This window comes from Scleropages formosus, chromosome 2 (genome assembly GCF_900964775.1).
Source record: "Scleropages formosus chromosome 2, fSclFor1.1, whole genome shotgun sequence".
NCBI classification, from domain to species: Eukaryota; Metazoa; Chordata; class Actinopteri; order Osteoglossiformes; family Osteoglossidae; genus Scleropages; species Scleropages formosus.
Genome location: NC_041807.1, coordinates 11,590,402 through 11,617,240, shown reverse-complemented (window position 1 = coordinate 11,617,240; position 26,839 = coordinate 11,590,402). Strand labels below are relative to the sequence as shown.

Genomic DNA, 26,839 nt, shown 5'->3' with positions numbered 1-26,839 from the left:
TCTCGAAGACTCTGCAGATGAAAACCAAAGGGACTTTTCTTGCAAACTTTTCTTCCAGCTGAAGGTAGAGCAATTGAATAAATCTCCTCATTGTGCACCACTTTTATATTGCAAAAGAGAGGGCTTCTGAGTCTCTTGTTATAAAGAATCCTTTTAGATTTGCATTGATTTAATGTGACTGAAGTCACTCGTTTAGAAACACAAGGGCCTTTCGCTGTAACACGGCTGCCTCACTTGATCTGAAGTACTTCTGTGAGACTGCGGCTTGGGCAGGTAGTTTGGTTTATCTTCTGTAACAATAAAGCCACGGGACAGAGCCATAGAGATTTGAAGCCTTTTGTTTAATATTCTTTTACGCTTCAGTCGTTTCTCATTTTTTTCTTCTGCACAAAGGCCTATGGGTAGGTGACACAGGAATTTGCGGGTGCAGAGGAACACTGTAGATAATCGAAAACTAGGCAAAGCATCCCTTTTCCCCTTTCTGACTGCCTCCTGGCTGCTGGTGAACAAAGGAACACTTTGTATTCAAAGCAGGAACAAACACAAAATAAGTGTTTTTTTTTTTTTTTTTAAATAAGCTGCAGGGTTTTATCCTGTTATACTGCCTCATACTATGTATAATTGCACCTAGATCCTTGATCTTACTGTAAAGGGGTCAGTCTCGTGAACTTTAAACTAAACCAAGTAAGAAAACTGTCTGTTACGACAATGAGCAGTCCTCATTTCTTTGTACATTTTTGCTCACAATGTTGGAAGCCGTGATGATTTAGCAAAAATTTTGATATCAACATCTTAGGCCCTTTAATATCTTTCTTAATGATTAATCATTTTTACTTCCATGAGATTTAGGATTTAATGAGAACCCACGGTGTTATAGTAATTACACAAAAATTAATGACGTTTTTAAGGTATGAAAAACAAAATGTCGACTTATCTTGTCTTCATGTTTTGTCTTATCTTGTTGATGAGACATCATGGAAGAATCAAAATTTATATGTTGTCTGTACCAACAAGCACTTCAACAAACAGTAATGAAAGACGTGTCCGGACATCATAATTTCCCTTAAAATATTTTTATTGTTTATAGCAGATATTTAGCAATATGTATGAACTATTTCACATTTTGAAAAAGATTTTAATTTGGGTGGTTTAAAAAAAACAATTATTAAAAAAACTGTCCATTTGATTATAAACATTTGAAATGCAAACTCATTACAGTAATGACATTTTTAGTAAAAAAAAAATATATATTTTTTTTAATTATCTCTAAAAATGTGAAAGGTCATAATAAAAATATTTTGTTTTTTGAAAATGGCATTGAAGACAGATAGCTTCTTTAAAACTAAGTAACTGAATTTAGCACAGACATCATTTGTTATTGGTTCATGAGACTGACCTAAGGGGATGCGTGGGCCTTTGGGGCTAGATGGTGACTTGTAGTTTGTTAACACTGTGCTCGAAGATGCAGCTTGGTTCTGGAATGGTAAGTCAGCAGGAGGAAGAGCAGAGTCCACCCCATGCCACGCTATTTGGGTACTGCTCCAGGCACAATGAGCCTTTTGGCAACACCATGAATACAGTGGGGACACTTTATGTGAGTTGTAGAGATTCCTTTAAAGTGGGACATATCAAAATGACGATAGCTGATAATAAATATAAACATGGGAACTCAAGTCTTGACCAAACATTATTTATTAGTGCCATGTGCATAAGCATTGAATAGATAAGGGGAATTCATAGGAAAATAATTGACATTTGTTCCTGTTCCTTTGCAAAACCAGCAGAGCTTTGTAAACTGTTAAAAAAGTCTGCTAATTATAGCTTAAACCATAACAATTAACAGTGCATAAATAAATTCATCCATAAACCAAAAAATAAGTAATTCTAATTTAAAACTTTTACTAAACTCTTCTGTTTTCCATTTGTGTTTCTTCCAGAGGGTACTCCTATTCGAGGTAAGACAATGACCACAGTGGTTTTAATGATAACCAGGTAACCGAATGATAACTAACCTTAACTCCTAATACCTAACAAATAACTGCCGCAAAAGCACGTGGTTAGAAACAATTTACTCTTACATTTTTTTCAAGGGTCTGTGACAACTGTGTTCAGGTTGGTGTTACTTGTGCTGTTTTACCCTGATCTGTGATTTTCCCCACCCCATTGTTTTTGATTTGACTTCTGTTGAATATCCTTCATTGTGTTGAGTTTTATGTGTGTTTATCCACCAGTGTGTTGAGTCTCTGAGCAATTCACCTTGAGAATGGCTGGGAGGGGCTGTGGCCTTTGTCTCGTCTGGACATCAGATATCGTGAAAAGAAGTCAACACACCAGTTTAATTGGGAAGACACATATGCACCCTCCACTTCTTTTTTTTTTAAATTAGGGCTTCATTATAATCATCTGATTCCTGTAAACAAAGCATACAAACTCATAGACAGTTTCTAACCTCTGAGTCCAGATGCTCCTGTTACCTTGAATCTTTCTAACAGAAGTCTGTATAAACATGTCCCATTACTTATGCACTGTGCTAACAGAGCTCTCTGCACCTTCCTATGATGCAAGTCATGCACTGTTTACACCTGGTTCAAGTTCTTTTACACTGAGTACACTTTGGCTACAGTGAGCATAGCATTTTCATAGTGGTTGTATTCACTGTGGAAATAGCGTAATCTTAAACATGTCGTAATGAAATGAAATTAAATGAAAGGAAAAGATTTCTGTTCTTTCAGAAATGTATATGAATGTTTTGTTTGGAAAACCGCATGGTATCAAAATTGACCTGAAGAGTCTATGTCCATGTCTACAAAATTTACCGCACCCCACACAATGTACAGAAATGCACCCACACTGTGCCTCCCATTTGCTTAAAAGTTTTTATCTTTTCCTTAATGTTATTGTGAGTTTCATGTTAAAATATCTTTTGCAGCAGAATCAGGTAAGGTAAAACAGTTATTATAAATGCTGTTGTTTTTATTTCATTGAGGTAATGTTTCCTAATTAAAAGTTTTATTAATCCCAGGTTTCACCCAACACCAGGTAGAGTATTGTGACAGTCATGTGAATTTCATACAATTTTCTCAGACCTTTTCCAGATTTTTCCATTCCATTCTCAGTTATCTCTCCCCCGTTGGCCCAGAAAGTCAGGACATCAGTGTCAGGAAAACAGACCATAGTCTTAAAGCACCAGCCAGCATCGGTACACCACCACACCAAAAAAGAGCTGGCAAACTGAACCAAACACAGACTGTCATGACTTTATGAGCTTTGCATTTGTATAATGCGATTAGTGAACCACAAAGGGACACTTCCCGTTGACTTTGGCGGGGGAGCTCAAGACCGAGCTGCTGGCTCTCTGCTGGCCCTGTGGGGACAACAGCATGACAGCTCAGTTCCCGCAGGTGACAGGAAGGAATGTGACATCTGAAAGGTAGGGGCCAGGGCTGGATGAGCACTCTCCCTCCTACTTAGTATTCTGCTGGGAGAATGATGTTGACCTGAGTCCAACACCACTCACACTAGCAAAACCATAAATTTTGGGGATACATGAGTGTGTTTGTATGTCTCTAAGTGCACAGGTGCATGTGTACCTGTCTTTCCGTGTGTGTCTCCCTCCACATGTTGGCACAAGTGTGCACTTATGCACGTCTTACACCAGGAGTGTCTAACTGTATGCTATATCTACCATAAACGCTATAAATTCTGTTGGGACACGACAATACGGTTATAGTGAGACCCATACAGTGTGTCTTGGCTGGTCGTTAGGAGGGGCAGAGCAGCAGACAGAGGACAGTAGAGCTGCTGTCCTTATTTGATGGCTCTGCTGTAGTCAGTGCACAATGTTCAGCTGCAGCTCAGTCATCCTCAGTGGCAAGATTGTAGTTTTATTTTGTGTTGTTGGTTTTTGTATGCTGTGATTTTATAACTATTGAGTTATATACTGGGAGGCACAGTGGTGCAGTGGGTTTGGCCAGGTCCTGCTCTCTGGTGGGTCTGGGGTTCGAGTCCCCCTTGGGGTGCCTTGCGACGGACTGGCGTCCCGTCCTGGGTGTGTCCCCTCCCCCTCCGGCCTTACGCCGTGTGTTACCGGGTTGGCTCCGGTTCCCCGTGACCCCGTATGGGACAAGCGGTTCTGAAAGTGTGTGTGTGTGTGTGTGTGTGTGTGTGTGTGTGTGTGTGTGTGTGTGTGTGTGTGTGTGTGTGTGTGTGTGTGTGTGAGTTATATACTGGGAGGCACAGTGGTGCAGTGGGTTTGGCCAGGTCCTGCTCTCTGGTGGGTCTGGGGTTCGAGTCCCCCTTGGGGTGCCTTGCGATGGACTGGTGTCCTGTCCTGGGTGTGTCCCCTCCCCCTCCAGCCTTATGCCCTGTGTTGCCGTGCTAGGCTCTGGCTCCTTGTGACCCTGTATGGCATGAGCAGTTCAGACTGTGTGTGTGTGTGTGTGTGTGTGTGTGTGTGTGTGTGTTATATACTGAGGGGCACAGTCATGCAGGGGGTTTGGCCAGGTCCTACTCTCTGGCAGGTCTGGGGTTTGAGTCCTGCTTGGGTTGCTTTGTGACGGACTGACGTCCCGTCCTGGGTGTGTCCCCTCCCCTTCTAGCCTTGTGTCCTGTGTTGCTGAGTTAGGCTCCAGTTCACCATGACCCCGCCTGGGACAAGTGGCTTCAGCCAGTATGTGTGTGAGTAACATACTGTCAATATAGTGAGTTATATATATTGAAAATGAATTCCAAATCAAAAAAGAAACTTACAAATACTGGACATTTCAAGCAAGACAGACAAACCTGCAGTTCTGTGAAATGAAGAACAAGCAAGGTTTGTGATATTTATTCATTTAGCTGAAACTTTTCTCCAAGGCAATTTACAATCTTAAGCTATCTACAGTTATTCACTCATTTATGCAGCTAGCAATTTTTAGTGGAACAATTTGAGGTACATACTTTGCTTAAAGGTACTATAGCTGGAATTCAAACCTGTGACCTTTGGGTCCCAAAGCAGCACTTCTAACCACTACACTACCAGCTGCCCTCCTGTATCTGTATATGTATAGATTTAGACATTTTTTTTAAATGTTGCACCCTCAAACCATAATGATTTTGTAGCCTGTAGGGAAAAAAGGTTGGACACTCCTGTCTTAACACATTTAGAATTCAAAAGAAGCACTGCTCATACTCCTCCTTCAGATGAAGTGCTGCAAAGTGAATGGCACGTGGTTAGCTGCAAGTGCGTGTAAAGCTGCAGGAGAGCATTACAGGTGGGCAGATGGAAGCTGACATCGAATGTGCTGCACCCAGACCCCACGCTGCTCCACTTGCATCCAGCGACCTTGGGGTGCTGTCAGAGCAGGCTGATTTGACAGGGCAGAGGAGGCCACCAGATTGGGGAACCCTTGCCTTAACCTTTCAAGGTTTTTCTTCCCAAACTCTTTATGTTTACTCTTAGCTTTCAATAAAGTTTTTAAAAAACTACTCAACTTTATTTTTCATCATGAGCGGATTGAATATGGTGCGCAGCATAGTGGTCCAGCAAGTAGCACTATTCCCTGATATCTCCTGGGCTGTGGATTTGGAAGTGGGTTTCAATTCGGCATAGTATGAGTAAAGTCTGCATAGTCTCATTGTAGTGATTTGCTCGTAGTTTCTGTATTTCTGAGTGTATGAGGGTGTTTAATTGCCCTGCAATGGACAAGTATCCCATCCAGTGTGTACACCTTAGACCAATGTGATTCTGCACTGTACAATTTTTTGATGGATGGATGGATGGATGGATGGAGTCTGCTTTGTCTGTTGGCCAGACCGATGTGAGGAAGATAGACTGAATGCTAAATACAGGAGAAATGCAGGAGATATGCTCAGGAACAATAATGCCTACTTCCTTCACTTTCTCATTTGTATTAGTCATCATTTAGTTTTTACATGTACAGTAAATCTATTATAGCTTTCATTAAAGGACATGTGATGGTCTTGGAGGAGTACACCAGGTTGTGTAATGGTTGGTGTATAGAAGGAGGTTACATGCCGCTACAGGCTGTAGGTGGGATTACTCACCTATACTCCCACTCTTTAACTCTACTGCTACTGGCGTGGTTGTGCATTGCGTGCTTAGGCAGTTCTCATGGTCAATCAGCAGCACACGATTGCTGGATCTAGGAGTGATCACCAAACCTTGCCTGCCTGTCTGCCAAGCCCTCTGCTGATCAGGCCAACTCACCGGCTCCCAGGCATCACATCATGCTTGCTTTCCCAGGAGAATGATATGGTAATGGTTAAGGTTATTTGAATTTGCCAGCAAAGGCGGCCGTTTTTAATGAAAACAATGTTTTACGCTCACAGATATCTAAAGCACTTGTGAACACATTATAAGTGTGAGACATTTGCTTTCCCTAATTTAAAAAAAAGTGTACATGTGCCCAATGCGCATCAGAATTTCTCTACTTTTTGTGTCTTACATTTTTAGCCTTTAAAACTCATTTTTAACTTGGACCGTAGTTTTCTGGCATATTTCTTTAACAAAAATGCATTCATAGTATTTAAATTTCAGATATTCTGTGCCCTCATGGCTTTCTCATATTGATTTGAGTGTTTATTTTTTTCATGAAGAACAAACATATTTTTGTTTAACCACCCTCTGAGTTTCCATGTAAAGCTCTGTTAACCGAAGCTAGATAATTCCTTGTTTGGGTTATTGGTTGCTTAGTCAAAGGCAGCCTGGCATGCAAGAAGCGAATACTAAGCCAGTGGACACCACAGGTTTGCTTGGTTGGGAAAATGCAATTACCTACAGCATGCAACAAATACTAATTTAAAGAGAGCTAGACAGGGAAGGCAGAAAAAAGCATGCAGTTCAAAGACATTAATTCTATATTTATTTCCATATAACAGTGAATACTCCGAAGTCGTAATTATTAAATTTTCTACATTCAGTTGAAGGGGAGTGTTGGTTTAAGTGGTGAACCAACAGCTGAGTAGACAGAGGGAGACAGGCAAAGAGGAAAAAGAGACATTTATGCATTTTCAACTGGTTGGATTGGAGTATATTTTAATCAATTCAGCAGGAATGTAGGAATTAAGGAATTTCACATGAATTTCATAGCCAAGAGTTACATGATTCAGTCAAATGGAGTAACATGAAACTGGAGGGGGTAGTAAGAAAAAAACATCAGAAGCCTTGAAGCAACTTGAAACCATGACTGGCAGGAGGAAAAAGCACAACTTGGAGCGGAAGTCGGAAGAAAGGTGCGACTGCGTTATCATTCCAGCTCTAAGTTGCACTCAGATCCACTTTGAAATAACGGCTGCAAACATGTTACGGAATCAACAGGGACCACAGGATAGGCCCTTCCTCATGGTGGAGATCACCTGCCCAAAATAGCACAGCTCATGAAAGCTAACCTGAAAACCTTCTTCAGTTTGTAACTGAGAAGTTCCACACTTCAAAATCCCTGCTCAGTCTCTGCTTTTTTTTCCACATCTTTCCAGTGTATCCTAGGCAGTGTTAGTGATTCTTTCTGGTGTAACCTATTAATTTTAAGGTGTTAAAATCCTTTATCAAAAGTAACTGAATTTATTCAACTGCATATTTTTCTGCAGTAATGCAGGTCAAGTATGTTGCTCAAAGGCACAAAAAGAGGACACCACCCATATCGTTGTCCACCATGCCACCTACAGTTTTTGCACAGAGCTGGATTTGTGGAGAGATCCAGATTTGTCGCGGACTGCCACAGAGTTACTGTGGTATGTGTAGTCAACCGCCCTCCCCCAGTGAGGCACTTATAAACATTCCTCAACATTCACCTGCTGCGACCAGGGAAGCAGACCACATCGAGAAAAATTTCGACTCCCACATGTACTATAAGCCACCTGCATCCAACATGAGATTATTTGTCCTGCCAGGGTGCGAAGACAAGATGCGAGACTGAACCGTTGGCTAGAGCAGGAAGATGCGAGATCTGTTCATGCAGTCTGCTGTTTAGTCTGATCAGTGTGCAGAAAACGGGAAGATTTCAGATTTCTTCTACTCAAGCCCCTAGACATTTCTGTGGGCACTGCAAGATGAAAACTTGGTACAGGGTGAATTAGAATGACAGAATAATAGCCAACAGTTTGAGTCCAGGTGCTGGAACTTACTTTTCCCCCCACAAGTCATTCGGTTTGAGCAGGAAATAAGAGGGCATGTCTTCCTCGCTCTTCTGCAGCAGTTCCCAGAGGTGTAGGATGTTTGTGGGTTGCTTTTCCCATACAAGTATTTACTTGGCTGTCTAAGTGTACTTCCACTTTCTACTGTATATGATGGAACAAGGATGGTGCTTATAAACACAAATGCAATAACATGGTTGGGACAGATGTGCTGGTTTGTGGAAAGAAAGGACACTGACTCGGAATTTTTTTAATTCAGTTATGCTTGTTCTGGAACTCTTTGACAAGGTGTCAGGGAGAAAGGAATTAGAACTGGTTCTTTACTGTCTATCACTCCAGGGGAATTTATTCTCACTGCCAATCAGGGGCTTAAATAGGGGAGTCAAGCTAACTGGGTGTTTGTTAATAGTAAATAGGTGTATGTGTTAGGGTGGAATGGTTACAAACATGGGAAGTGGGTGTTGGTGGCATATTGTATGTGGTACATTGTTTGCAAATGTGGTAATGATAATGCAGTGGGGTGCGGTGGCGCAGTGGGTTTGACTGGGTCTCCGGTGGGTCTGGGGTTCGAGTCCCGCTTGGGGTGCCTTGTGACGGACTGGCGTCCCGTCCTGGGTGCGTCCCCTTCCCCCTCCGGCCTTACGCCCTGTGTTGCCGGGTAGGCTCCGGTTCCCCGTGACCCCGTAAGGGACGAGCGGTTCTGAAAATGTGTGTGTGTGTGTTTGCAAATGTGGTAATGATAATGCAGTGGGGTGCGGTGGTGCAGTGGGTTTGACTGGGTCTCCGGTGGGTCTGGGGTTCGAGTCCCGCTTGGGGTGCCTTGCGACGGACTGGCCTCCTATCCTGGGTGTGTCCCCTCCCCCTCCAGCCTTGCGCCCTGTGTTGCCGGGTTAGGCTCCGGCTCCCCGCGACCCCGTATGGGACAATCGGTTTCATATGATGGTGTGGTGTAATGATAATGCATTATTTTGTATGAGTGCACTTTGTGCCTGTGGTGTGTGTTCTTTGGGCAGCATGGTGGCGCATCACAGTGCCTAGGGGGTGAGAGAGAACACGAGTTTAATCTTCACTCATCCTGTGGCGTTTGCGTGTTCTCTCTGTGTCTGCATGGGTTTCCTCCCTCTTTCCAAATACATGTGTTTCAGTGATGCTGAATTGCCCATAGCCCCAACCATTGGTTAGTCAGTGCTAGTCCCAAGAACCAGGTACATGGAAGGGCATCCGGTTGTACAATCTCTGCTCCAACCACATTGTTAAATGCTGCAGCACTTGGAAGTAAAACAGCCAAACTACAGCCAAATGTGGGTTCGCCTGGGGTCAACTGGTAGTGTAGTGGTTAAAGCTGCTGCTTTTGGATCTAAAGGTTGCAGGTTTGATCTCCACCTCTGGCTATAGTACCCTTGAGCAAAGAACTTACCCTAAAATTGCTCAAGTAAAATTACCCAGCTCTATAAATGGATAAGTAATTGTAAGTTGCTTTGGAGAAAAGCGTCAGCTAAATGAATAATTGTAAAAAGTTTGCCATAAAACTGAATAGTAGTAGTAGTGTTAGCTCTGTTACCCTATGTGCTGCAATGCTATATGTTAGTATATATCTTTTACTGTGCTAGTAGAAACTGATGATTTCACTGTATTAGTGTAAACATCTGCTTATTTTCATTGCTGTTAATAACCCCTCCCTGTAGGCCAGTGCAGCTTCCTCTTTGAGGTATTAGTAAAACGCTTGATGAGCGCTGAATCGAACTCCTTGCCTCCAGTGCTTGGGGGACTGTGTACTGAGCTAGCTGGGATGCAAGGCAGGACCTGCCAGATGAAACTCGAAGAAGAATGGGGAAAAGGGGCGCCTAGAGCATCATCAGGCACTGGCATATTGATGCAGCCCCCCTGAACAGCAATGATCGCTGACCAGCAGTTTTTGTGTCAGAAAAGGGAAGGCAGCAATCTGTCAGCTGCCCAAGCGATGCAGAAGTCCTAATTATATCATCATGGACTCCAACTGTGGCTCAGTAACAAGACAGAATATGGATTTGTGTGTTTTTGTATGTGTGCGCGTGTGCGTGCGTGCGTGCAAAAGAGAGAGAGCATATGCAGCGGTTACACTCACATGTCCCTGTGAGAGAGTGATGTGATGACTGGTAAATAGGGTGAAGACAGGGTGATGGTTTGTGTGCATGGTTCACGTTTCAAGTCTTCACTTTATGAGACACATTCCATGGTGGACATTACCATGTCAAAAGAGGTGTTACACTTGCTTACCTTGTAGCTCCCTTGGATGAAACATTTCAGGCGCAGTCATCAGAAGCAATACTCAGTGTATGCAAACTGCCACAGCATTGCAGTTAATGATGCTGGTCCTTGTCTCCACACCCCCCTTCCCCCTCGTCTCTCTAAAAGGCACTCCTGCATCTTAAATAATGCATTCACTTTCTCATCATATTCCCCTTTTCTTGTCTGTGACAAGCATCTGTCCCCTGACATTGTACCTTACATCTACATAATTACAACTGTCTTTGGGTATGATTTAAACTCATGTGAATTTATGCGGAAGAAAATACTTAACCTTTCCTCCTTCCATAACTAATTCAGAATTCAGATTAATTTTATTCGCGCGTGTTCTTTATTCTTTCCGAATAACAGGGACTGACTGAACACTTGGGTTTTAAATAGTCAGGCCAGGATCGTTTTTGGGCGACATTGTTTTGAAAATGATTGCTAATGTTCTTTTAATAATACCTGTCCTCTCTCACTCTCTGTCTTCCCTCTCTCTTTCTCTTTGTCCATCCGTCTGGTCGTGTTTCTTGATCCTCCCAGGCGCCCTCCAGATAGAGAACAGCGAGGAGACCGACCAGGGGAAGTATGAGTGTGTGGCGTCCAATGTGGAGGGCGTCCGTTACTCCTCCCCTGCCAACCTATATGTGAGAGGTAGGGAGCAACACGGCCCAGGAGCTGAGTTGATTAAAAAAAAAAAAGGCTAAACAAAAAAAAAAAAAAAAAAAAAAAAAAACCTGGCTAGGGGCTGCTCTGCCCGTAAGTGCAGACAAATTTACTCTGGCTCTTAGACGTTCCCAGGTCACGCCAACCCTGAAAGAGCTTCTTTCCCCACAGCTCAGTATGCCATGGGCTCTCGTTCCGAGTTACCCTGTGGCAGTTATATATGTATTACTTTAACTACTCGCAGTAGAAAAATGGTTTAGTGGGTTCATGTAGAGAACAGGATCTTGAAAACAGGAACTACCCATCATGCTTATTTGTTTCCTGGAAACAAGGGTTTATATTCTGATGCATTCTTTTTAAGCCTATTTTAATAGTTATATATATGTGTATGTATATATATATATATATATATATATGTGTGTGTGTGTATATTATATATATATATATATATATACACACACACACATAGCGTACTTCTAAAGTATGTATAGAAATAATGATTTTAATGTATTCAAGTATTTACTTCTTCAAATTAAGAATTCCTCTGGTGTATTGAAACATAATTAGTGTGATATTTTGACTGGAAATCCAAATTGATTTTCAGTACTTAAAGGTCTCATGCCAAATTCGACATGTGCTACAAGTTGCATGCTCTGCGAAGAAATTGATCTCAAGATCTAATAAAATGACAAATGAAATAACTCACCTTCCAAGAAATAAGGATGCCATTGCTGAAGTTGTTTGCCTTAGCTAAGTGTTGTTTCCAGTTCTTCTTTAAGTCCATGGAAGATGACGGTAAGTGCGATTTGGATCGGTCTGTATCAAGTCATGTCACCTAAAAAAGATTCCCGCAACTTCTATGAAATCTTTAACAATGAAGAGCCTTGAAAAGTTCATAGCTATAATAATGCGTTAATATGTTAATAAATATGAAATACATTATATAGGGCATTCTAAAAAAAATCAGAAGTGTTTTTTCAAAAGGGGGTGCGGTGGCGCAGTGGGTTGGACCACAGTCCTGCTGTCCGGTGGGTCTGGGGTTCGAGTCCCGCTTGGGGTACCTTGCGACGGACTGGCGTCCCGTCCTGGGTGTGTCCCCTCCCCCTCCGGCCTTACGCCCTGTGTTGCCGGGTAGGCTCCGGTTCCCCGTGACCCCATATGGGACAAGCGGCTCTGAAGATGTGTTTTTTCAAAACTGTGTCAGTACAAAGGTTTATTTTCTAAATGGGAGTAAATGAAAAGTCTGGGAAAATAAAGACATACATTGCACACAGTGCAGTACATACTGAAAGACAGTAAATCCTATGTGCAGCTGTGTTTGTACAGTTAATAGAAAGACAGGGGACGCTAACTTGGTACACTGCCTGACAGTTTTTGGTGTCTTTCCTGGGTGTCTTTCCTAACAAAGTGCCAGGAAAGCCAGGAAATCATGTTGCCTCCACATTCTAAGAGTTACAGGTTCTTTTCAGACTCCAACAGTTGGAATCAACTAATTAGCACTTATTTTATGTTTTATTAATTATTTATTAACTTCACTGTCCACAGTATTTAAAAGATAAATTACTGCTGACAAGAAGTCCTTACTTCTAGTTGGTTTTTAAATTCTTCTTAACATAAAGGTATTACAGATTTCTTACCTTAATTAGCAGCTATAGTAAATGTTACATGTGAATAATAATAATCATATGCTGTTTGTATCTGTGATGAGTTTGACAAGTCGTGACACAAAATTTAGATAATATTCAGACAATTCTAATATTTTATCTGTAATTGCAGCTGCTAATTTAAAATGAAATGTGCTGTTGTACTGGTTGTTTTAGGTTCGTTTTGTTGATTTTTACTTTGTTTTTCTTTTTTTTATTTATCTAACTGAAAGAAATTGGCCATCACGGGCCATATTGAGGTGGCAGAAGCTGGTTGATTTCACTGTTGCTTTTAATGTTTACGAGGATAGCTCTTGCTGTGGTAGCTACTGGCTCCACCAAGCCACAGCACGGCCGCACAGATCCATTTGATTTCTGGGTGAATTCTTGACTTTGTTGACTTGAATTGTTTATGGACAGAAAGAAAAGATGTGACTGATATGAAAGCAGGGGCAGCGGAGACGAAATAAAGGGAAATGTAGCAGCTTAAAACCCTTGAGGTGGCCTTTTTTACTCTCTCTGTGTTTCCCCTATTTCTCTCTTCTCCTCATGTCATTGTGTTCTGCATCAACCCCTTTACATCCCTCAGAGCTTCGAGAAGGTTGGTGTGTTTTTTCTTTTTACTTTTTTTAACCCACATAAAAACATGTGAACAATTGAATATATATTGATCTGTTATAAAACTAAATTGAAAAAACGTGAAGATTGAAACGTGCAAAATATGGTTAAGAAAAAAAATTGATGAATTGTAATTTTTATTCAGTACAAATAATGACAGAAAACCCGCCTAGCTCGGGTTTTTGTGTTTCCTTTAAGTTTGCATTGTGGGGCCTTTTCTCGTTTGCGTCCTTTGGTATTGCTTCAGCTTCCAAACGCTTTTCTGCACTTGTTGTTATGGAAACCTGGCACTTTGAAATAACAGAGCCTGATGCATGATGGGAGAATGTAACTACGCTTGCATGCCTGAACAATTTCTTTGGGCGTTGTCTTCCCCCCAACATATTTCCCATGTGTTGTCGTTTTATATTCACTCCATCTTGTGTTACCCAGTCATTGTGGGCAAAATTATTTGTTGATTTGGTTGTTCCGTTACAGTGTTTGTGTAACCTCTGTTTTTTTGTGTTTGTTCTTTTTTCCTTCTAAATTGCATTTAGTTTTATTATTGCATAATTACGTTTGCTTCCTTTGAATTTTCTGTCCTATCATGTCGCTGATTTGAATTTGAAAAATGAGTTTGACACACAAAAAAACCGAAAAGTACAGCCAGTGTTCTTGTCATCTTCTTGCAAGCAATCTCTATTTTTGAATAAGATGTCTTTTGAACAGGCTGGATTCAGCAATGGTTTCTTCCAGTTACTGGGCCATTGTACGGTTATTGTGTGCACCGGTAGTGATCGACGAGTTGTGTGTTGTACTCCTTTGGTATGTGTAAGGAACACTTTCATCGAGGCAGTCCCTGCGTGGGAACAGCCTGCACACTGACAGCACTTTAGCAGCCTGTGTAATCAGATTCATTATTTATTCAGTTTGATTATGGCATCGCCAGTCTGGAATGAAATTCCAACTGGTCAGATGCAAGTAATCACACATTTCAATTTCAACACAAATAAATGGGTGGATATTTTTTATTATTCCTGTCTGATAATCCTTGAAGTAAAGGTACCAGATTCATTAAAGACCAATTTCACTCCAGAGGCCCAATGACATATATTCAGTTAAATTGAGTCTCAATCATTTTGTGAATGCTGTATAGTGAAGCACATAAAATTATATGGTTTGTGGCCACTGGGTTTTAAACATCAGGTTTTAAGTGGAATTGTAGGCTCTAGATTTCTTATGTCACTATCTGTAGTAGATTTGCCTGTAAATTTTACTGCCATATTTATGAATTCATTACATGGGTTTTGGTCGCAGCCTGGAACAGTGTTAAAAATTACAGCAGGCTTGTCCAGTTTCTTGATGTGGCACATTATTCATTCAGTCGAAATGAATGTCCTTCTGTCTTGGGCTGATATGGATGAGCCCTCACAAGCATTATCTCAGTCGCTGTAAAGTGGCTCGCCTCGCTGTGTGAAAACATGTCCAGCATCTCGTAGCAATTCAACTGAGACAAAACGAGGTGTTCAATAATTCAGTCTCCACTGAAAAAGAGCATTCCTACACTGGTGCATCATCAAGATTGCGAATGGCGAAGAGTCAGGGACCTGCTAGCAGTCAACAGACAGATCTATGCACTGATTCCACACCTATGACATATCAGTGAGTTGTTACTCTTCCATAACCATGGCAGAGATGGACGCTGCTGATGCATGCCTTTGTTGAATCAGACATGGAACTTTTTTCCTTTCTGCAGTGAAGCTGCTGCTGCTAAAGATCTACAAATAAATAAATGACTAATGCAATGCCCTGCAACACTCTCCGAACCTTTGTGCTTCTCTAGCCTTTATCAGTTTTTGCCAGTGTCATTTATGGCATCTTTTAATGCAATATTACTTTCCCGAGCATCACTCCCTTTTTTCCTCCAGATCCTCCTTAATCATACACTTCAGTTGTGCATTTTAAACTTTACCCTGTTCACATCAACTGTGTAGAACTGCAAAATCTTGCAGTACCTTATATAAAAATACACATAATAATAAAATTAATGAGGCCATTTTGCCCCTTCTTTACAAAAGATGAATGTGAAGTCAGTCACACATTACATTACAACAGACTTACCGTAAGGAAATAATCTTACTTTTTTGAGCTTCAGCTACTCTTGGCACCTTCGAACACCATAGGCTGTTGATTTGATGAGGAGTTAATCCTTCATTGTTGATACAAGAACACTGGCCTGTAGATGTGATTGTTCAGTGAGCCTCAACGTGCATGCCCTGCTTTGCATCTGCCTGCGTGCATGGCCGTGTGTTTGTTGTGATGTTGGGATTGAAAGCAAGATTACACCTTTTCCCCCCTACTAATCAAAAAAGAGAAACCAGAAACCAGAAAAACAGTGTTTATATGGAAAAATGCGTGAGATTTGTAAAGCACTCACAGCTGTGCAACATGTGCCATTCTCTGACCCAGGAAACCTTGATATTTTAACCCATCATTTATTGAATCAAGTGGCTAAATTCCCAAAAGGACAAAAGATTGTCCATTACACCCAACTAAATGCATTCACTGCCAAGCTGAGATTAGGATGTGCTGGGATCTGTACCAATGCAAAGCATGTTTCCTTTATCAGCAAACCTGCTGTATAAAACAGAAGAGAAGTTAATGAATTTTGACACTACATGATAAGATTACATTGTGCCTGATAAAGTAATGTAGCTAAACAAGTTAAATCTAATATACTGGGGGCAAGGTAAAACCTTAACACCTTCTCTTTGTAATAAGTTCCTTTAGTACATGTCAGTCTCGCAGTGAGACTAGCATGCGCTGCAGCATTGTAGGTGTGTGTATTTGTATGCTGAGCCTGCTTGTCGGGCCCCAAAGAGGGTGTAATCTCAGCTTCTGAGTGAAACTAAAGGCTGCACATTATTTTGGCATCCCCGTTCTTCCCTCCCTTCTTCATTTTGGAGGCTGGACAGACTTGTTTGACTGTTCCCACCAAAATGGCCAATAATGTCCGCCTTCTAACCTCGGTTTTGGGCACACCTTTATTCACCCCGTAGTATTAGCTTAACACCAAGTTGGTGTTCTCTCTTTGAGTGCTGTTCACCTCGTCACTGAGTTGTCTTTCTCTCCACATCGGGGCTTGAAATAATGGGATTTACAGGAACCCCCACCCAATTCAAGAATATGCATTATTCCCTTATTACTAGGCTTGTTGGGCTCCTGGTCTTTGTGAATGAGGGCTTTGCCAGTCTGTTTGGAAGTCTCAGTTGTAAGTCATTGTCCTCCACCATAGAACCTACAAGTATTATTTTTTTAAAAAGTATTCTGTTTAATGTGCCATTGGGTGTGACCAAACATTCCTACACAGCCTCTCTCTTGTCCTATGCCACTTGTAGTGTTTTTACAGTATACCAGTGTTATTCTCAGGTGGTGATGCTATCACAAATGCCCAAAAATTAATGTTTGTAATACTTCATTGTAGGCAGTAGGCTTTTCACCCATTCCTTTGTGTTTTCTACAATTTATTTATTTATTTATTTTTTAAGCGATCGTAAGGGTAATGCAGTTGGATCATCAGCACCTGACCAAAGGAAGCTATCGCAGCAGGGCCATCCACACAACTGATTCCATCAAAGTGCAGATGTTCTTAATGAGACTCTCACCACAGCTCTCCATTCTGACTTATAGTATTTAACTATCCACACCCTGACAGTGATAGCTCTCATTATGTGCATCCACTATTATGATGGCTTGAATTTTTTCATGTCTGGAACCTTTACAATAAGGTAAAGGATTGTCATGATAATGAACTTTGACCCTGTAATAACTTATCTTCCAAACAAGAGGCCTCCATGCCTGCTTGTCAGATCTAAACATGTAGATTTATATTTAGGATGAAGTGGGGCTATAATTAGGTTTAACCAGGATCAGGCCCAGCATTAACATAGCCATCCAAAGGTGAAAGGCATCGCTTCCTCACTGTGACCTCATTCACACGGCCGTGAAAGCCCATGGTCCACCAATTGACCTGCAGTCTAATGGAGAGAACCCAGTGCATGACAACCTAGCTAATGCTAATATTCTTATCCATTTAGTTCAGTTTAATTGGGTATTCTGAATTCATTCAGTATTAGCATCTCGGCTATCTACGAGGAACCAAAGGGTGTGGCATCATGGGTGTCTTTGTGTTAAAACCAGTTACAGAACCTTCCGTTCTCTGTGCTGTGGTAATGTCTGTGGTGTAAAGATGGACTTCCATTGTGGATTTTTATTTGCATATTTATTTATTTACTTATTCTTTTTTAGTCGAGAGTTGCTGGTCTTGCAGCTGGGAATGGCATGCTTGGATGGGCTTTGGTGACATGATTTCACTGTACCAGTACACATTATCTCAGGCTTGGTGGAAGCCCAGGAGGAAACACTCCTTACTGTACCTGTGACCTCACACATCGGCCACAATCATGCATGTCCTTTTGAGGAATGGGTTGCCCTTTCACCTTTGTTGTTCAAGAACTCTTTAGCAAAAGAAGCAACTTTAATAGCAAAAATATGGTTTATTTTTTCAGATCGCCTGTCTTTTTGCCTGTGTATTTCTGAAAACTTTGTTTTGGATTCTTTTTTTTTTGGGGGGGGGGGGGGCACTGAACTAATTGTGTGAGAGCTAGGGAAAAACTGTGGGAACAAAAAATTGCAGTCAAGTTAATGAATAGTAATAGTGAACCATAGCGTTCCCTAAAAACAGTGTCTCTGCTTAGTGCCTTAAAAAAAAAAAAAGATCAATATCAACTTTCCTGAATACAGTATGAAAAATAGCTCATTAAAATAGTGCCTCTTTCCAGAACTAGACTATGTAGTGATTAGTAAAATAAATTGTTTAAAAGTTTTTTGTCATTTTGCTTTGACATACAAATGTTTTGACTTCCTGCAAGAGACCACAGGTAATCAGTATTATTGATTTTGAAAAAACATTATGAAAATGACTTCACAAAATGAGGAGATGGATTTCAGAATGGCTCAGTCATGTTAATGTGTAGTTGGAGATTAAGTATATTTATCAGTGTTTATAAACAGGTAAACCCTTTTATATCTGTTCTGTTTCATTTATGTAATGTACATTGCCATTGTTCGGCTGTAGCAGCCTGCAGTGAGTCAATCTGCTATGTGTGGGATGCAGTTGTGCTCGCAACCCCCCTCAACTCTATGAACATGATTAGGGGGAGTGAATCTTGGATTTCAAGCCCTGATGTGTGAGACATAACCCACTGAGAGCCATGCTTTTTTTTTCTTTTTTTTTTTTTTTACCAGAATCAGTCCCCTAAATCTCTTTCCCTCCCTCCGCTTCACCCCCCTTCTTTCTTCCCTCTACCCCCTACCCCTTGATCTGCTCTCCCTGTTTCCGTCCCCTTGTCCTCGTCCATGATTCTCTGTACGTCTGTCCACGTGTTCCAGTCTGCTGTCTTGCTGCTCGGGTCTTGTTCCGCCTCTTGTTTCGTCTCCGTCTGTTGCGTCTCCCGGTCTGTCTGTCTATCTGTCTTGTCTGTCTTTTTCTCTGAGCCTACTCATACCCCTTTAACCACAATGCCTAGACTCTCTTCCTCTCTCTTTCACTGTCTATCCGTCTCTCTCTTTCCCTGGTCTATCTGATTCTTCTGAAGTCTGCATGACATACCTTCCTATAACCTCAAACAAAACTCCCTCCATTGCTTCAGCCTCATTGTCTTTCTCCCAACCCTCTTCTCATTTTCCTACAGTCATTACAATCTTGCACCAATCTGCCTACCCAAGACGGGAGTAAATTCAAGCAATACGTTTAATTATCTTTCTCACATTTCTTTAATGTAGTTAAACAAGGCTATCTGTTTCATGTGTTTGCTGCTTGCTTAAATTGTTATGTTGCAGATCAGTGGCCAGTTAAATGCCACTGATCATGCTTACGCATAGTTTGCATATAAATGAAAGGTTTCCATTTTGAGTGGTTTCCATTTTGAATTGAGTGGTCCAGTGAACTATATATAGAAGCAAGAGCCTTCCACACCGTACACTGGGCTCTCCTCATCCACCCCTCCATCAAATCATCAGCCATCTTAGTGCACAGAATTCCTAAAAAGCTGCATCAACGTTTATGGAACGGAGATGCATAACGTTATCCTAGTGTAGCATTTACCCCTGGCTCCACTTGTTCTTCTTCCCCTAATATTAAGTTGATTCCTTTATTCCTTTATCTTCTTGTTTGTAACTGGTACTTCATTACTACAATGTACACAACTAATTATTTATCTTATAGACTTTAGCACTATAGTAGTTTTTTTATTCTCTGAATATTTATTTATTTTGTGTTATTTCTGCTAGGAATGTGATGTGACAAAATGCTATTTGTTACATCAGGTCACATTGGCTGGAGAAAGACTTACACAGCATTGGAGTGGGTTTCCCATCTTAACTTCTCCCATCCCTCCCTTCTTACTCTCTGTCTCTTTCTCCTGTTCTTTCACCTCTTTTGCTTGATTTCTCTCTCTTGCTATTTCTAAAATTTCTATCTTCTTTTCAAACCGTCTTCGTCCGGGCATGCTAGCGACCCTTCAGTTATATTCCTCTCTGCATTGTATCTCGATTTTATATCTGATTTTGTTCCTGTCATTTACTTCTTTATTTACTTCTTCCTATTATGCATGATGTCTGTGAAACTGATAGCTGCATCTATCAATGGAACCGTGTTAGATCTCAAAAAGGCTTTGTTCGGTTGATCTACCTAAACCACAAAAATCTCATTAAAGTTTCTCATCTTTATTGCTAGCTGTAAGACGCAGTCCTGTAAAGTACAGCAGGGGACACTGGACGGATGTAATGTACCAATCTCTTACCGACCCTTAACATCCCTTAGATTGGGGGGGTTTTGTGTGAGATGAATTTAGTGTTGAATGTGAATGGTTGGAGATGTGATGTCCTTGTTGTTGTGCAGCTGCGTGCATTAGTTCTATCACAATGTTTTAAATGGAAGGGTTATTAATTTTAGATTTAAATCCTTCAATTTATAGTTGTCAAAACAGGAAAGATGAGAAACTAATAATAGATTTTTGTGTAGTTAAATGTGCTGTGATGGGTCAAATTTTGGTCAATGGAACCTTGTTGCTATGAAATGTTGCTTTAATGTCAATCTATATTTATTGTTGGTGAAGCAGTTCTGTTAGTTTAGTTTATATTCTTCTTTCTTTTTACTTTTGATAACATTGTTGTTTTCTTTCAAACCTTCCAAACCCTTGTGGACACGGCAGCCACTTAATGAAGGACTCATTTTTTATCGGCTTGCTTTGTTACGTTTGTGTTCTCTTTTGCCTTCCTTTCCTTTCATCCAGTGCGGCGTGTGCCCCCGCGCTTCTCGATCCTGCCCACCAGCCATGAGATCATGCCGGGCGGCAGTGTCAACATTACATGTGTGGCAGTGGGCTCGCCCATGCCCTACGTCAAATGGATGCTCAACTCTGAGGACCTAACTCCAGAGGATGAGATGCCAGTGGGCCGCAACGTGCTAGAACTCAACGGTGTGCGCGAGTCAGCAAACTACACCTGTGTGGCCATGAGCAGCCTGGGTATCATTGAGGCTGTGTCCCAGATCATCGTCAAGTGTAAGGCCAGCTATTTGCTTAACTGGTAGCTACTGGGGCTCTTGTCAGTCCAAAAGGCATGAAATACTTATTTCAAGTATATCAATTATTGGGAAATTGGTAGCAAAAAAAAAAAAAATGTCTGTTGATCCTGTGGTAATCCCAAGCTTTTATGCATCTTATCTGTGATAACAGTTTTCTTTAGGCCAAAGTATATGATAAGAGGTTACTTTAGGCTTGCTTCTATCACTGTATTTTGTATTCTGCTCTTCTCCCTATGACAGCCCTGCCTAAACCTCCGGGGACACCTGTGGTGACAGAAACCACAGCAACTAGTATCACCATCACCTGGGACTCAGGCAACCCAGATCCTGTCTCCTACTACATCATCCAGTACCGTGCTAAATCTCCTGACAGCAAGTACGAGGTTGTAGACGGAATTACCACTACTCGCTACAGCATTGGTGGCCTGTCACCCAACACGGAGTACGAGATCCGCGTTTCAGCTTTTAATACCATTGGCCAGGGGCCACCTAGCGAACCAGTGGAAGCCCGCACTGGAGAGCAAGCACCCGCCAGCCCACCCCGCAACATTCAGGCCCGCATTATCTCCCAAAACACAATGATGGTCCGGTGGGAGGAACCTGAAGAACCAAATGGGCAGATTAAGGGCTATCGTGTCTACTACACCTTGGAACCCTCCCTACCAATGAATCAGTGGCAGATCCACAATGTGCAGGACAGCTTGATCACCACAATACAGAGTCTCACTCCTTCAGCCACCTACACTATCCGTGTGTTGGCTTTTACTTCTGTGGGTGATGGCCCCTTCTCTGACTATATCCAGGTTAAAGTGCTACAGGGAGGTAGGTGTACAGTGAATGTGACCAAATGGCTTTATCTTGTTGGACATATCATGGAGAAAACATTTTTTTTTTTTTAAGTTTTGATTTTTGCTGCATGATTCTTCCATGTATGTGATGAAATTTACAAAAGGAAACCAAACCAAAATCTGAGTAATGTTTTTGAAAAATGTTTAAAAGCTGGCTGTTATATGCTTATCGGGGTCTTGTGTTTCATTCGTACTAGTCCCTGGGCAGCCCACTAAATTCCAGGTTGGTGCAGTATCTGATACCAGCATCGAGTTAACCTGGGAGCCTGCATATGACAAGGAGGGAATCATAAGTTATGAGCTACGTTACAGAGAGGGTGGTGTGGGTACTCAGGTAAAAGCAACTTTCATTTTCTACAACTGTTTATATGTAGCGGTGTGCACCTGTGTCTTCTCTGTTCCAGTTTTCTATCTGAAAGTTATAACCTGCTTATGGATTGATCTTTTGAAATCTGCAAGTATCGGGTCTTTTCTCATTTTCAGAATTATACTTTGGAAGGGGAATTTATTCCAGAGTGATATTTTAAATCTTAAGGCATCTAAGAAGTGGTCAAGGTAGCTGTAGAGAACGTGATACCTCTTTATGATTAAAGTACTGCATACGTAAATCTCATTTTATTTCATTTTTTGAATATATTGTTTCATGCTGCAAAAAAATAAAACATAATAATTTTCACATTGAGTGTATTACACACACACATACAGTCTGAAACGCTTGTCCCAAACGGGGTCGCAGCAAGCTGGAACCTAACTCGGCAACACAGGATGCAGGGGGGAGGTGGAGGGGACACACCCAGGATGGGACGACAGTGTTTCTAGATTGTATTAATACAAAAATAATTTAATGTACTGGGAATTCGTCTTAGATAAGTGGTTTTTATGTAGACACTAATTTATATACACTGCTTGAATAATGTGGTGATAAATAGAGAAATCGTGAAATGCCAGACAGCTTTGTTAATCTAGATGTTTTTCATGTTTTCTGTAAATATTTCATCAATCTTATTTGTTTTCACTGCAAGACATAAGTATAGTAATTTACAGTACTACAGTGATGGTTTTAATAAGCAAATAGTCAATAGCTGGCATAATACTATGGCTTCTATATGATATAATAATGTGTGTCAGATCTCTGGTTTTCTCTTTAAACAGGTAACAAAAACTTTCGGACCAACCTCCTCCTACATCGTGGAGGGGTTACGAGCAAACACAGAATACCGCTTTTCCCTGGCCGCAATCTCCAGTAAAGGAATTGGAGCCTTCACCAACGAGATAGTGCAGAGAACCTCCCAAGCCAGTACGTTGCCTGTTGCTTTCTTCCTTCCCTCTATTCTTTTGCTGCCTTTTCATAAAGGGCATCACCCTAAGAGGAAAGGAGGTGTTGGGTCATACAGTAGAGTCCTAATCAGTAAAGTAGGTTACCTTATGCTGCATCTTATTCAGTGTTGCTCATAGTTCAGGCACTACACAAATTATCATTGTGTCTTTGTATCCAATGTGCTCCCACATAAATAGTTAAATTATATGAAAAAGCTTTACTTTTCGATTCCAAAAAGTTGGAATCTTTTTGATAAGTGTCTGTCATGACTATTCTTGTTCTGCTGCCTATTGTTTCTAGTATCACAGGGTATTAGAGCATGTGTAGTCCAAAAATTAAGGTCCAAAACGTTCTGTAATATATCTCCATAATTATTGCTTAACCAAAACTCTGACACCCGATACTTCAATTAAACTAAATTGGTCCTTTGGATCTGTCTAGAAAAACAAACTATCAATTATCCAGAGAATACGAACCATCAAAAAAATTTAATGGAAATAATTTCCTAAGGCTAAACATTAAATTGGCTTCCAGAATCCAAACCTTTATATTTTCTTTAAGTACGGAAATGGCTGCACCTGATTCTCATTTCCCCTGTTAGTGTTGGAAAGGGAGTCTGACTCGGCTCCAGTCTGCCACATAGAGTTTCAGATATACTCTGTCTACGGTGGGAATACAATTAAAATATGGATAATTGTATGGATATGACTTTCAGTGGAAGTAAACACTTGCATCCCAACACCTCCACTTGATGGGATATTTTTAGGCAAACATCTTGCAGTAAAATGTTTCATTGCACTGAATAACAATTTAATTTTATCTCTCAATCCCTGACATGTCTGAAAATTTCTGAAATGATGAATTGATTATGTGACATTTTAATTTCAGCAAGGTGTACAATGTGTTGCATCTGTGGAAGATAGCTGCTTAGCTGAAGGGCAGGGATGTCAGTGTTGGGTTTAGTTTAATGGATTGGAACCATGTTGACTGTGGTTCCCTCAGCTCTGGATGCCCAAACAGAATTCAGGCTTTATTTCATTTTTTCTATCTTTATTGACACGAGTTAGGTTAATGTTGTTTTTCTTTATTTTGATTTTTTTAATTTAATTATTTAGGGTCTGTTCTTTATTTCTTCTTTTTCAACAAATGCACCTCCTCTGTTACAAACACACACAATACCACTGGTGACTGTCATAATGTAAGCTGGCAACCCTCCCAGCATCTAGAGTCAGGTAGCCACAGTTAAAGCTTGTTTTCCACAGCATCCGCTGAGTTAAAAAAAAAATAGGTGGCATGTGAATCAGAGTATGGATTTCAGCAGAATCATTTAGACCCTGTCACCAAACAATATAAATAACTGTGCAAGAATTACAATGTGATTTTACTGGCTACAACTAGCATGTATGTGTTTAACAAGGCCAGTATAGTGGTGCCTTGACTTTATTCACATGTACTGAGAGTCATATGACTTAGTATTTCCTTAAGTTGGAAAACTTTCATGCAAGGTCATTTACAAAGGTTAATATTTCACTCAGTCTTTACTTCCCTTTAAGTGGAAGTAATTTTGCAAGATTTGAACATAATCTTGATTGTACATAGGCTTGTCTAAATTCTATAATTATTTCTCCAAAAAAAGCTGCTCAGAATGTGCATGATTGAAAGATGTGTGTTATAATTAAATGTTAATAGAATTTGTTCTCAGCGTGACATCACTTAAGGAAAAAGGTGCCGTAGCAGTTATGGTGAGGTTAATTACAGTGGTTTCACCTTTTATCTCCTGATGGACATTTGCGTGGGCATTATTAATGCAAAGATATTAACATTGTATAAGTGAATTACCATATTTGTGTGATTTAATTAGAACTTTAAATAATGAAAATGCATGCAGATAAGGATTTCTTGTAAAAGAAAGTCTAATTTATGAGATAATCAACTCCAGATCCTTCATGGAAGGTATTGTAAATGAGAAGAAATACCCTTCACATGTGGTAGTGGCGTTTTCCTGTGTCCTGAATCCTGTCAGGGATGTGAGGATGCATGTACGCAGAATTAATCCCTATATACAGTGAACATTTAGAACACGACAGTGGAAGGAGTCTCTTCTAACGCACTCCTGTTTCTACCAGTGCGACTCGTTGCCTGTGGCCCCGGGGTGGTGAGCAGTGCCCCCAGCCTGCCCGGCTGCATTCCTTTAACTGCGGACCATTTAATGGGAGCACTGGGCATCACTGTGAGGGAGGCACCACCCGCTGCATGTTTCCGCTGGGGGCTCTGGGGTCTCTGACGCCACACTCCCGAGCACCTACCAGAGCGGGCATGACCCAGCCTGTGTGCGTTCATTCATCCCTGTGTGTGCCCGTCTGCCTGCATCTCCGTGTGTGTCCTGTTCTTTGTGTGTCTGTCCATTCCTGGCCACGCCGCAAGGAGGGGCTACTTTATCTCTCTCATGCATTGTTTCTAGACTGGTGACAGCTTCAACTGGATCGGACACATCCCCCTTCCCTCCTTTTCTCTGAGACTTCCCTGGAATGGCTTGGTGTCACCTGGCTTGTACAACCCTTCCTTTTCTTTAATTTTGCTGCTCCTTTAATTTACTTTGGTTCAGTTTGTTACCAAAGTGAACACGGCTCACGTTACATGAGAAAGCGACTTTTGGCGTTCGCTGTCTGTGGGGGGCATATGTGACAGTCAACAACTGCAGAGCATTTCCAAAAATGTAATACCAAACAAAATCCATTAAACTAAAGGTAAAAGTAAGTACGTGCAGTGGGAGGAGGTGGTGAGGGCTGTTCATCCTGCTGCTTGTGCTGATGGACTCCAGGGACTCCCCATATATGGATGGACCCCATTCTTACTTTTGCTGTACTGATCAACCCTGTGCTGCAGGGTGCTGTATGGCTGCACTGGCTTTGGAGTCCCTCCCCAAGCAGAGGTTAAAACAGCAAGTTTTTTCCCCTCATGGAGAAAGTAAGGAAGGTCATTCAGGCTTCAGCAATCCAAAGCAAAACAGGGCTGAACACTGCCAAAACAGTAACTTTTGGATGCCGAGGAGGTAAGTATCCACTGTCCTCCGGCATATTTTGCACTAGAAGTCCAGTCTGCCGTAGACCTAAATAAAAAAATTTAAAAATGCAGCAATCCCCTTTGACGGACTGGCCGCAGTGCCGGTTGTCCGCATACTGTGGTGCTTTTTCCCAAAATTGCCTCCAAGAGTCACAGAGGAGAAGAGGAGAGTTGGATGCCAGCCTGGTGGGCGGTTCTAGCGTATCAATGTAGACTTTTCCCAAAACCCGTGGCTCAGTCAGAGAGGACCTTCGGCAAGCTGTAGGACTTATTTAAAAATTTCACCCACGCGTTCAGTGTGTAGAGCGTTGCCTCGGCAAATCACCGAGGTCGGAGAGGAAGGCCAATACGCGGTGCTAACACATCTCTCCAAATAAATGCCCACTACGTAGAAGACAAAGCTATGCTGCTTCAGCAGTAATGGAGCCTAACTGGGGGCGGAATAAGGAAACCAAGCAGCCATTAGGAAATGCGCACTGAGCTGCAGGGCCAAAGCTTTAAAGCACACAAAACGGCGGGCCACCATGTGTGCTGTCTTGTAAAGATGTAAGACCACCGTCCCGCTCTCTTCTCCCAGCTATGAATCCAATTACTCCCACGCCGGTAGCCACTGAAAACAGTCACCTCAGCAAAGCACAGTGGGACTTAGGTTGTC

At 41.5% G+C, this 26,839-nt stretch overlaps 1 protein-coding gene across 11 annotated transcripts in view; it reads left to right on the top strand.

Moving 5' to 3' along the window:
* LOC108939821 (receptor-type tyrosine-protein phosphatase S-like) overlaps positions 1-26,839 on the top strand; it is a 176,046-nt gene that overhangs the window by 93,813 nt on the left and 55,394 nt on the right. For 6 of the 11 annotated variants that reach the window (XM_029249709.1, XM_029249705.1, XM_029249704.1 and 3 more), the window contains 7 exons: positions 1,938-1,955; positions 10,945-11,055; positions 13,300-13,311; positions 20,663-20,932; positions 21,196-21,777; positions 22,001-22,137; positions 22,956-23,100. In XM_029249709.1, the coding sequence (XP_029105542.1) occupies positions 1,938-1,955; positions 10,945-11,055; positions 13,300-13,311; positions 20,663-20,932; positions 21,196-21,777; positions 22,001-22,137; positions 22,956-23,100 (1,275 nt within the window). The remainder of the gene's footprint in view (positions 1-1,937; positions 1,956-10,944; positions 11,056-13,299; positions 13,312-20,662; positions 20,933-21,195; positions 21,778-22,000; positions 22,138-22,955; positions 23,101-26,839) is intronic. The other 5 variants (XM_029249708.1, XM_029249707.1, XM_029249703.1 and 2 more) reach the window with 2 other exon arrangements.